Source organism: Sceloporus occidentalis, unplaced genomic scaffold, assembly GCF_023333645.1.
Source record: "Sceloporus occidentalis isolate IW3139 unplaced genomic scaffold, rSceOcc1.0.p SCAF_2, whole genome shotgun sequence".
NCBI classification, from domain to species: Eukaryota; Metazoa; Chordata; class Lepidosauria; order Squamata; family Phrynosomatidae; genus Sceloporus; species Sceloporus occidentalis.
This window is the reverse complement of record NW_028316982.1, coordinates 95,914,777-95,927,230: the sequence shown is the minus strand read 5'-3', so window position 1 is coordinate 95,927,230 and position 12,454 is coordinate 95,914,777. Positions and strand designations below refer to the sequence as shown.

General features: G+C 42.7%; 1 protein-coding gene across 5 annotated transcripts in view; it reads left to right on the top strand.

The window, feature by feature from the left end:
- LOC149318735 (protocadherin-15-like) overlaps positions 1-12,454 on the top strand; it is a 952,040-nt gene that overhangs the window by 771,275 nt on the left and 168,311 nt on the right. For all 5 annotated transcript variants that reach the window (XM_089510367.1, XM_089510370.1, XM_089510366.1 and 2 more), the window contains 2 exons: positions 1,060-1,365; positions 5,830-6,054. In XM_089510367.1, coding sequence (XP_089366493.1) covers positions 1,060-1,365; positions 5,830-6,054 — 531 coding nt within the window. The remainder of the gene's footprint in view (positions 1-1,059; positions 1,366-5,829; positions 6,055-12,454) is intronic.

Below are 12,454 nucleotides of genomic sequence, written 5' to 3'. Positions count from 1 at the left end.
TTTATTAACAATTTTAATTAACTTTTAATTGATTCCATGAAGATAAATGGTTTCATTATCATGCCTCACACTGAGCACCATGGCAGGATATTAAATGTCTTGAGAAACTTCCTGACAGTAGTGCTGATAACCAAGAACTTTTGTGTTATATTATCGTGTGGGATCATCTAGAGACTCTTTTATAAATGTACACAGATGAAAGTGCACTTCATTTCACTTATATGGCCAAAGTTACTATGCCTCGATTTAATTAAATTGAGGAAAACAAGTTATAACAACACTGGATTTGCTGATATTTTGAATGCTGTGCCTTCCAAATCCTGTCCTCCTCTCCATTTTCCAATCATGGCTTAAGATCATGAAGGAACGTTGGCTGGTGCTTTATGTGTAGAAGCAACAGAAGGAAGTGACTGCACCAAGTGGTTGAAGGAATTGTCTCTCATTGTCTCGTGTCTCTCATTGATTCTAGAAACTAATAATCCCAAAAATAAACCAGGAATACCTAGCAGAAAGTGTGAGCATATAGTCTTCTGAGAGTTTCCTTCTTTACTGAGTGTAACTAATCCAAGAACTTCTAGAAAGTAGGAACCTTACGAAGTTGGTCCATACAGACTGTTGTACCATCATTTGCTAACCCAGGGCTGACTGATTAGCTTCCGTTTACAGAGATGGACCTGTAAATCCCTGGTGTACATTCATCTTGATCTTACCTGACTTTAACATTGTTGCAGCCAAATTTAGTGTCTTAACAGCAGTAATGCCAAACCAACATATTTTTATTGGTTTATGTCTGTTTAGGACTTCCAGTAGCCTGGAATCTGAGTTCTTTTCATGGACACATATATAATAACCTTGGATGTCCAGCCTTTTTCAGTCATAAGACTCTAAATTGGATATATGCGTGTGTGTGTGTGCACGCGCGCACGTGATTTATTGCGCTGTGGCGTGGAAAATGCTGGACATTCAAGGTTATTTTACACACACACTCCAGTAATGTGGAGTGAATCTCCTTATGCCACATGCTACTCTACTCTAACAACATTTTCCCCTTACTTTTAGGCAACTGACCCTGATGCTGGAGTAAATGGCCAGATCCGGTATAGTTTGGCAAATCTCAACCATATTTTTCGTATAACATCCAATGGCAGCATTTATACTTCAGTGAAGTTAAATAGAGAAAAAAAGGACTATTATGAACTCATTGTTGAAGCAACAGATGGAGCTGTGGATGCCCGCCGTACAACATTAACTCTGGGAATCAAAGTTCTAGATATTGATGACAACAGCCCAGTGTTCAGTAATACCTCTTATACAGTGACGATTCCAGAAAACCTGCCCCCAGGCACAGTCTTTCTACGCCTAGAGGTAAGAGAGGCCTGAGTCCCATGCATGTCATCAGCTAGGCAGAATGTCGTATAATAGTATTATGTACAAACTGGTCTCATTTACGGAGAAAGAGATTATTGAAGTATTAGAATGGGGTTGTGAAGAATACTCATTTATATTTGCAACCTTGACCAAAATGGGCAGGGGGTATCTCAACACTCAAGACACCCACTCCATCAAGGAGGAGAAAACAAACTATGATTGCATTCTGGGTCTTTCATGGGGGAACCACATTTGCACAAGAAGGCGATAAGCTTCTGTGCAGAAAATGTGGTTTGTGATAGAAAATGTGTATTTTGTGCAAAATAAACTGATTATTGTGCAAAGGTGGTTTTTGGTTTTGCACAGACAACACATGCAGGAAGACTACATGGTTTGTTTGGCTTTTTTCCTGTGTAGAAACTGATGGATATGTGCAAATTACATAATTATGCTATTGCTCAAATTATGCTATTGTCCAACATTCCACAATTAGCATTAATATGCAGATTTTTTCACAGGAAAGCTATATGCATTTTTGTCTCAACATGTTTTATATGGGAAAAAAACAAACTCCAAAAACAACCTTTCTTTCTGCAGGTATCAATGCATTGTGTACAAAATCCATGTTTTCTACCCCAAAACACATTTTTTGCACATGAAATCTATGTGTACCTTTGCAGAAATGCATTTCCACTGATGAAATTCCAGAATAGGAACAGTATTCAAACACTGTGCAGGAGCTCTTGTATTCTCAAAAAGCAAGGAGAAAATTGATGGAATTATTCATTCTTCCATGTAGGAAGGAAATCAGTGAGGAGTTAAATCTCTAGGAAAACTAAAGCTTACATTTCTACAGTTAATAGTGTATTTTAATAAACATAAGGACGAGAAAAAGAATATGACTACAGTGCTGTCAATCTTTTATTAAAGTGATAACCAATATTTAAGTTCAGATGACTGCTAACATAGTCACTATTAAATCTTCTTCCCTCCCCACATCCTCACACTATTTTTTCAGAATGATTGGCTAAATTATTACTCCCTAAATTATTACTTTTAGCACATCTGATTAAATATATAACATCTAGGGTCCAACATATTGCTTCTGATACCAATAGAGTAAATTTTCCTGTAAAGATTTTGTAGTTCAGCAAGTTGCTTTAGCTTATTTACTTTCACAATTGTAAAACAAAACTATATTTTGCATCAAGAGGAAACATATGAATCATAATAAGATCCATGTGTATTTGATAGGCATAATCATTTTTAGGATAAATGCTATTTTAGGGAAAACAGAAAATACAAGATGCCATTCAAAACTAGAACCTGCCTTCTCCTTGAAGTGTGCAAGCATACACTATATCTGCTTGAATATTTAAGCATTTAAGAGCCATACATGACATGGATAAAAATTCCTATTCATGCCCAAAAGGTGACTGGAAATTCCCATGCTAAATAGTGGCTGAGCAGACAGGCCAGGATAGCATAAGCTCTCCCCTTGTTATCCTTCCCCCAGTGCTCACCTGAGTCAGTCCCTGGGTTTACACACCTATTGATTGCCACACTGACCTGGCACCCACTACCAGCACATGTTCCTTACTTTGATCAGTGATAATAATAAAAAGTTCCTTACTTTGACATGCCATTGCCCCCCATTGTTGCATCTGATGTGGAAATCGAACATCTGTCTTCACCCATGTGGTCAAGCACCCCGTTTCTATGTCAGACATAGTGACATAGGCCATCTTAGTACAAGCGATGGCACTGCAAGTTAAGGAACGCAGGGGGGCATCTAAAGAGTTGGGTTTTGTACTGGAATTTCCAGGAAACTCCACAGCAAACCAAGGGTAAAGTTACCCTTCAATAACAACTGATTATCCTGGGAACAGGCCAATCCTTGGAATCCTCATCTGGTCTGGCAGGATTGGAGCCCTATCCTGCCTCCAGGGATTTGACCTGCGTTGCCTGAACTGGCTGATGTGAGACCAGAGGGAACCTGGGCCTTTTGGCCCATGTGGACAACCACATAGAGATGGGCAGGTAAGGAGCTGAAATGGCAATGAGGCCTTAGCTGTGGCCACACTGGTTTAAATAGCCTATTGCTTCCTGGCTTGGTGCCAGTGTAATGACACACCATGATGTTGCATTTGGCCTACGGTGTGTGGAGATCAAAAGCACTCCCATCACAAGGCTGGGAGAGTTGTGTGTCTGTGTAGCTGCTAGCACTGATTGTAGCTCCACAATAACTGGGTAACTTAACTGAATCTGAGGCGGGGTACAGACGGGCAGGGGAAGACGTCTTGGAGGTGTATTCTGCTGAATACGGAGCCTCCAGACCGCCCGCCCCGGGGGCGTGGCTCAGGTGTATGGGGCTTCCACATGGGGGGCAGTGAAGACGCCTCACCTGGGGCCGTTTCTGACCCGCAGTTTCCATACCGCCGCCTCGGAGGACGCTGCAAAGAGAGAGGCAGCTTCTGCACGGGCGGCCAAAAACGGGGCTTTTTTTTTCTTTTGCTGGCTGGCGGATGCGCAGCTGCGCAGCTGCGGCGCTCAGCACCAGCGGCAGAAAGCCTATGTGCACATTTAAAGCGCCCAGGCCCCTTTAAACTTTTTCCCTCGCCCTGCCCAAGAACAATGGTGGTCTCCTGCCAGCTGGTGATCAGCTGGTGTTGGCATCCTTGTCCGTTTGCACGTTGGTAGTGTCACCAGCATCATGGATGCCTCCTCTCCTTTGGTCCCCATGCTCTTGCTGAATCTGCAATGCACAGCCACAGCTGTTGCCGCTGCCACCGCTGTCCCCCTGCCGTCCCCCATCACCTCCCTTGTACATATGTAAATATTTAAAGTTTTAGGGTTTTTTTATTGTTAGGTGAAAATGGCACAGGAATGTGTGTAGGGGTTCACTTTAAATTCCAAACTTTCCCCAATTCTAGCAGCGCATGCGTACATGTTGCTCAAGGGTTAGGGTTAGGGTTAGGGTTACGAGCATTAAAATAGAGTGCAGCTGTGCTGCAGCTTCCACATCTGCATGGCATCTGATGCTCTAATTAGAGCCTCGGTGCAAACTGCGCATGTTCCAGGACCCCGACTCATTATGCGACGCAGCAGACACGGAGCTTTTAAATGGGCAACTTAAATTAGCGGCGTAACAATTCTGGCGTACCAGTGCAGCAGCTTACAGACGGAGATGCGCAGCTGCGCAGTATATAGAAAAGAAGCGGGGAAAAGCAGAACCTTTTTAATGCCGCTTCTTCCCGCTTGGGGCGTGCGGGCGGCGTGTTCATGGCGGCATTCAGGTAAGGGCCGTCTGAAGGCTATACCTTCATGACGTCATGAACACACCCCTTTTTGCCCGTCTGTATCCCGCCTGAGAAAGCATTATTGATCATAATATCAGAATTGTTTAAAATATATTCCTTTTAGTATCATATATCTATAGTATATTTTATGGAATCATCATAATTATTGCATATTTTATGTGCTATAACATGTCTACACTGGCAAAAAAAAAAAATGCTGTGCTCACCCTGAAGCCAATGCTGGCAATCCTGACAATGTATGGCTACTTCTGGGAATCATCTTTGTTTTTAAGCCCTTAAGACAACTTTGCTCCTAACTAAGCAAAGTTGGGGGAAATTCCAGTTTTTCAGAAACCTCAGAGTGACCTGAGGTTCTTTTGCCATGTGGACAGTTGAACTGGGCCCAGTTTGGCCCAATGAAGTTATCCACATGCCAAGAGCCACATCATCCTCCTTCCCCATGCTGAGCAGCACAGGGAAAGGTGGTGGCCTGTTTTGGGAGCTGCTGACATTACTTCCTTGCAAGCAGGAACTCTGTATAAAGCCTGCCTGGTGCATGACGGTTTCTGCTGAAGTCAGAAACAGCTGTCCAGACTCCTTGTTGATCATATGTCTGCTCAGCTGTTTCTGTCCTCAGTAGATGTAGCAGAGCACTGGGCAGGCTTTACATGGAGTTCCTCCCATGATGAAATGGCAATAGCAGCTCCAAAAAGAGAGAATGGGTCAGTGGAGCAATGCTGCATCAGCCCAGCTGGCCCAGGTGCACAACATAGCATTTGTCCTGCTGCATGGGGTTTCCATCTTAGTCAGTCCAGGGCCACTAGGGCATAATGTTCCCAACCAGACCCGGACTAAGCTGGTGGTATAGACAAACCCTTAATGTTCAACTTATGAACTTATTTCTGCCTGTGGCAGTGATTTATAGTAATATACTGCATATAGTTTTCATTTGAGATGGAACAAAAAGAGGACATGTGTAGGTCACATTGGATCAGAGCCATCTTGTTAATGTATATTTAAAAGGCCACTTTCAAAAGGCAAAATTATTCTAATACAACTGCAAAAAATATAAAATTTTACTTCCTTGTGTGTTCATGTATTTGTGTGTATGATGCACTGTTTTTTGTTATAAGCCAACTTTTTGTTTTTTCATTTCCTTTAGGCTAAAGATATTGACCTTGGATCCAATATCACCTATGGAATACGAACTCCAGAAGCACACCAGTTTTTTAAATTGAACAGATTCACAGGGCAGCTGTCACTTTTAAAGTCCTTGGATTTTGAGTCATTTTCTGATGCAGATGCAACTTTCACATTTGTAGTGGAAGCCTTCGATATTGGGGGAACAATGCCTCCAGGCCTTGCTTCTGTCACTGTGAGAATAAGGGTAAGAATTAACTTTTCTCCCCTTTCTGCTGGCATAATCTGCTAAGTAGTGTCATTAAACAGAGACCCAGTGAGATTTTAACAAAAAGCAGAGACATCCAAAAAATATCTACAGCTTTCTCTTATAGTTTCCAAATGCTCCTTTCCTTTTATTTGCACAGTTCTACAGACTGTTTATAACACTAATGGTTTCATGTTTAACATGAATAGTACTAGTAAATATAATTGCTTTGAAAATATCCATAATGGCAGTGTTGAGCTATATATTGGTGAATCCTTTAAAATCCCCCAAAGACTGAAATAAACACTCAGCAAAATTGTTTCCTAAAGTGGCAACATCTATATTTCATTTTAAGTCTGCATAAACCCATAGTTTTATGAGCCGCACTTACAGATCAAACTGCTTGTACACACTACACTAGAATTTCAATTTCTGATCTTACGAGTCTCAAGTTTTGCAAGAGAAATGACTGTGGGAGTATAATGTTTCTGCATTTGTGATTTACAGCAATACACTTACAATATTTGCTTTGCCTTTAAGGAGTCCTTCAGAGAGTACATTTTTAGGTGTGACAAACATGTATCAAGCCACTGCACAGTTTATTCCTTAGGCAGTGGTGACCTACGAAGGATTACCTATGCATAATGAAGCAGCTCTAATGCCCACTTATAAACCACGAAGAGTAATATCCTAATGTTAAAGAGTTCAGAGACAGGCGGCTATCAGTATTTCTCATGACTGGGTGATAATGACTTTCTTTTTTTTTTCCCTGAGAAGACAGAGTTTTACCATCTCCATGTGCATATGGGCTGTACATGCATTAGGCTACTGTGTTCTTTACATGAGTTGACTTTGCCTTACTTCTTTCTTCTTTGTTTAATCAAGGAAAGGCAAACAGTAGGAAGTGTGGTGTAAGTTGTCATGCCTTCTTGAAAAGGAACGTTTCAAATGAGTGGTAATAAAATTACTTAATTTTACTGCAAGAGAGTGAATATCATTCTCATTCACTCTATTAGAATCTCTTTCACAGACCCAATTATTTCACATGCTTAATGTTCAACATAAGAATTTTAACCAGACACATCTTGCACAGATCTTATGTGGTTAGGATTACCAGGTTTTCAAAAGAGCAGTAACAGACATTCAAAATTAATGATGCACATGGTTGAGTGACAGGAAGTAACTCTTAACATGAATGTGTTCTGTCTAAACACCAAATGAAATTATTGATTTCAGTTAGCTATGGCACAATACAGACCGGCACTTTGTGCCGGCCTGTAGGTTGAGCCATGGTGCAGCGTCAGCATGCTGGATGCCATGGCTCTGCCCCTTCGTGCCATGATGCCGCGTGCCCTTCTAGATGGCACACAGCATCATGGCGTGGCCCTGGTGCTGCATCTAGATGATGCAGTGCCAAAAGGGCATCACAAAGCTGCAGCACCGCAGCTGTGATGCCCTTTAGAGGGCGCAAAAAGGACTCCCCTTTTGCAGCTCCTTTTTGTGCTCTCTAGAGGCCAGATTGGGGCTGCAGCGTTCGGTTGCCGCAGCACTGATCTGGACAGTAATGGGGCGGCTGCTGATTGTCTGCATAAACCCTATATTTCTAGGCAATATTGTTCATATTCTTCAAACATAAATTACTTTATGGTACTTTTCAGGAAAATCTGTATTTGGTTCTTCTTGGGCATGCATCAACCATCTTGAATTCATTTGACAACTATGATTAAAATTCAGAATAACCTGAATCTCAGATTTGGTTAGATTTACAATACAGCTGTACCTTTCAACACTCACACACACGCAAATATGTTATACAGTCTACATAAGGGACAAGCTTTCAAGAGCTCAAGTAAGGGATATCCATTATAATAAAGGACCTCAGGTAATGGTATGTATCTATGCATGTAACTAATTTTTAATGGCCTTCCATTTTGCATGTGTTCTTCAAGATCAGCTTTTCAGATCTACTTTCCAAAGAGTGTCAGAACTCAAGTTTTGTGGAAAGTGTGACAGGCTTATGTTTTTATGCATTACAGAAAAGTAGTTATAGTGGGTATTTCAATGAATCCCACAATGTGCTGTTATCCTTCTTATTTCAATTCACTTCTTACACTTCTACCAGCTTATTCTGTTGGTCTTTGCTGCACCTGTCTAATTTTTTCCTTCTCATGTAATCATTCTTCATCTTTTCTTCCATTCCATTGTATCCAATCCAGTGATCATCACATCTCCAATGCTAAAGTAAATTCTCTATTCTGTACAGTATGTAAATGCTGTACTTTGCTATTGATGAGAAATGCTAAACATTAACTCTGAACTGAAATGCTCACATAGTCTGGGGTTTAATTTTGGCAAAAGTTGAAATATACTATTTTACTGGGATTTTTAGGGTTCATTAAAATGCATGGTGGTGTGTTCTCACACATCCATGAAATCTCTATTAATGTATTCTCTTTCTGGACTTACCCTGCATATCACAGTGATTTTTCCAGACAAATTATGAAAGTAATCTAACTACAATTATTTTCATCTATTGTAGTGTAGCTAGAGCAAATTGTATCTATCTCTAAAAGAGCTCCTAAATTTCAAATACAATTATAAACAGCCTTAAAGTGCTTTGATTTATTGGCATGGTTAAGAAACTCTTCCAAAAACATCACACATATACAAAAGCAAATCATTACAATTTAAAAGTGTGAAGCCATTATCATTGAGAATATAATGACATTAAGAATAATAAAGACTATAGAGAGCATTCACCCCATTTTTTGCGCATATGGGATCTCTGATCTTCACATCGAACTTTTCTGATGCAAGGACTTGCCAAGAGCATTGTGTGTGCCACAAGACCATCTGTGAAGGTGAAAGAGAAGTGGGAAGCTCTGTGTATTCATTAAAGGATGCTCAGTGTTACACATCAGGATCAGGCAGTGATCGTGCTATTTGAAACACAGTACTTTGCATTGCCCCTGTTCAGGCATGTGTATATCAGCTTACATAGCAGAGATGAACCTTGTGCCTGCTTGCTCTGTTGTCATACTACCCCTTCTCTCCTTTCTTAGTCTAATTTAAAAGGTTGTTGTTTGAATAACTTGTTTTGTATTATAAATCAATAATCTTAGTCTCCTGAAAAAATGTGTCTGCAAACATTCAATCTCCTTATTAAAGGCTGGAATCCAGGTGAATATGCTATAAAGTAACTGTGGTCTTAATTTGGCCTTGTAAATCTTTAAGGCCACTAGAATATCCTGGTTACCTTTTTTATAATAAAAAGATTGTATAACCGCCAATGATCTTTTCCCTATTTATATTACTTTATCTCTCTGTTCACTCCACTGCCTATTAAAATGAAAAAGGACACCAAGGTAAACATACTTTTTGACCTGCTCAATTGTTTGATTACCAACCTTCCATGTTCTTGGTACAAATCTCTTAGTAATTATCAATATTTTGGATTTCTCAAAGTTTACCAGTAGGTGAAATTTGTCACAATATTCAGGGAATCTTTTCAAGGCTCTTACCATACCCACCTGAGATAGAGTAATAAAGCATCGTCAGCATATTGGAGAACAATAAGCGGACAATTTCCCAATGAAGGTGGGTGAGAATCGACTGTGGTCATAAAGGCAAGTAGATCAGCCACAAATAGATTAAACAGACGAGGAGCCAACACACAACCCTGTCTGACTCCTATACCAGAGTAGATAGGGTCTGTTAATAGGCCCGATTCAGAAAATTTCACTCTACAATAATTATTTGTGTAGAGTTGGCTTAAAAGAAGCAACAATCGAGGATCTATATTAATCCTACCCAACTTGTCGCAAAGTAAAGGCCAGTGAATTGAATCAAAAGCAGCTTTCAGATCAATAAAAACCTCATATAGGCCCGTTACAGATGGGCCATATAGTACGCGCGGAGCGCATATTAGGGTTAGGAAGGGGCGGTGCTTCTGCACTTTCCTAACCCTAGTGCGTGCTCTGCGTGCACAAAATGGCAGCGGCTGTTCCACACGGCCACCACCATGACAATGTCATGTCCGCACCGACTCTATATGGCCCATCTGTAACGGTGCGCCCTTAGCGTGGAGCAAGAAGGAGCTCCGTTTCGGAACTCCTTCCTGGTTTGCGCTGCTGGGCACAGCCTTCACACGGCTGCGCCCAGTGGCGCAAAGGAGAAAGGGGCCAAACGGCCCCTTTCTCCTCCTCCCCGCCGCCGCGGGGTGTCCTTCGGGCTTAAAGCCCCAAGGACACCCCTTTCCAGGCTGCGGGGAAGCAGCCTTTTGCCGCTTCCCCGCAGCCCAGAAAGCGGCGGATCGGGGCCTCAGCAGCTGCTGGTCGGGGCCTCAGCAGCTGCTGGCCCAAATGGGCGGTCTGTAACCCGCCATAGTTTACCTTAAGGTGTGGTAAGTATTTGTTTATGAGGAATGAAAGCACTGTTATGTGATCCACAGTGGACATAATTATTATTATTATATGTCTTCTAAAACCTGCTTGCTCTGGACCTGTCAAAGCCTGTGCAATCATCCAACTCTGTACACTGCTACCTCGGGTTACGAAATTAATTCGTTCCGCTATTCCTTTCGTAAGCCGAAAATTTCGTAACCCGAAACGCTTTTTCCATTGAAAATAACTAATGCGTTCTATGACCTCAGACTGAACCTGCAAGTGAAAACAAAGGTACAATAGAGGCCTATTAAGCTAAGTACCCTACAATACAATGTAATACAAAGTTGCCTGAGGCACTAAAGAGCTTAACAATGACTGGCAGGTCCATTCTAAAGTTTCTAAAGGATAAAGAAAAAAAATGTTTTTGACTTATCTTTTGCTGGTCTTGGCATCTGGTCCTGGCATCTCAGAGTGAGGCAGGAGGAGGAGGAGAGGGGCAGCCAAAAAAGCCAAATTTAAACCAATTCAACCCAATTCAACCCAATTCAACCAATTCAGCCAATTCAACCAATTCAGCCAATTTAGCCAATTTAGCCAATTCAACCAATTCAGCCAATTTAGCCAATGCAACCAATTTAACAAAGTTAACCAGTTTAACAACAATTTTTTTTTTTAAATTTGGTGTTTTTTTTAAGGGTCACCTTTTTTTTAAGGGTCACCTTTTCCCTTCTTGGATGACGGTTCTCCCTCTCTAGTGAAGAACTGGTCCAAGGATGTCTGCTTTTGCCGGGCCTTAAGCAGGTTCTTAAAATGGCTAAGGCAGACATTATCAAAATGGGCAATGGCATGGCTGGTGAGCACCTTCTCAGGGTGGTGCTTCTCAACATATGAAGACACATTGTGGAATTGCCGCAAAATGTCTTTAATTTCTGCTGTTGGCAAAAATGCCCCCGCAGCCTCCTCCTGCTGGCCCCTGTCGAAATGGAGCACGTCCTCATCCACGGCGGAGTGTTGCATGGCCGCCAAGGCCTTCAGGTCCTCTGTTGTCAGGTCCTCGCTGTGCTCCTCGATGAGTTCCTCCACATCCTCGTTGTCCACGTCGAGTCCCAGGGACCTTGCGATGGAGACAATCTCAGCAACCTCTTCTTCTTCACCTGGCTCAGCACCCTCGGTCTGTGACCAAGGAAGAAGCATCAGGCCACAGCTTCCTCCACGCAGCAATCAGGTTGCGCCTGGTGATCTCCTGCCAGGCCAAGTCCACCATCTTCAAGCACACGACGATATCAAAATGCTGCTTCCAGAACTCTCGAAGGGTCAGCTGTGTGCTCTCCGTCACATCAAAACAACGCTTGAACAGGTGCTTGGTGTAGATCTTCTTGAAGTTGGCAATCACCTGCTGGTCCATGGGTTGCAAGAGGGAGGTCGTGTTGGGCGGCAGAAACTGGACCTTGATGAAGGAGAACTCTGCAAGGAAGTCCTTCTCCAGGCCATGCGGGTGCGCAGGAGCATTGTCCAAGAGGAGGAGGCACTTCAAGGGCAAATCCTCTTCCTCCAGGTACCGCTTCACAGTCGGGGCGAAGACACTGTTGATCCACTCCACGAAAAGGAGGCGTGTGACCCATGCGCGGCCATTGGAACGCCACATCACTGGCAACCTGTCCTTCTGAATGTTGTGTGCCTTGAAGGCCCTTGGATTTTCAGAGTGGTACACCAACAGGGGCTTGACCTTACAGTCCCCGCTGGCATTGGCACACAACGCAAGTGTGAAGCGGTCCTTCATAGGCTTGTGGCCTGGCAATCTCCTCTCCTCCTGGCTGATGTAGGTGCGGCGAGGCATCTTCTTCCAGAAGAGGCCCGTCTCGTCGCAGTTGAACACTTGCTGCGGGACGTAGCCTTCCTCCTCCACCATGGCCTTGAACTCGATGACAAATGCTTCGGCGGCCTGGTGGTCTGCGCTGGACGCCTCGCCGTGACGGACGACAGAGTGGATCCCGGTCCTCCTCTTGAACCTTTCA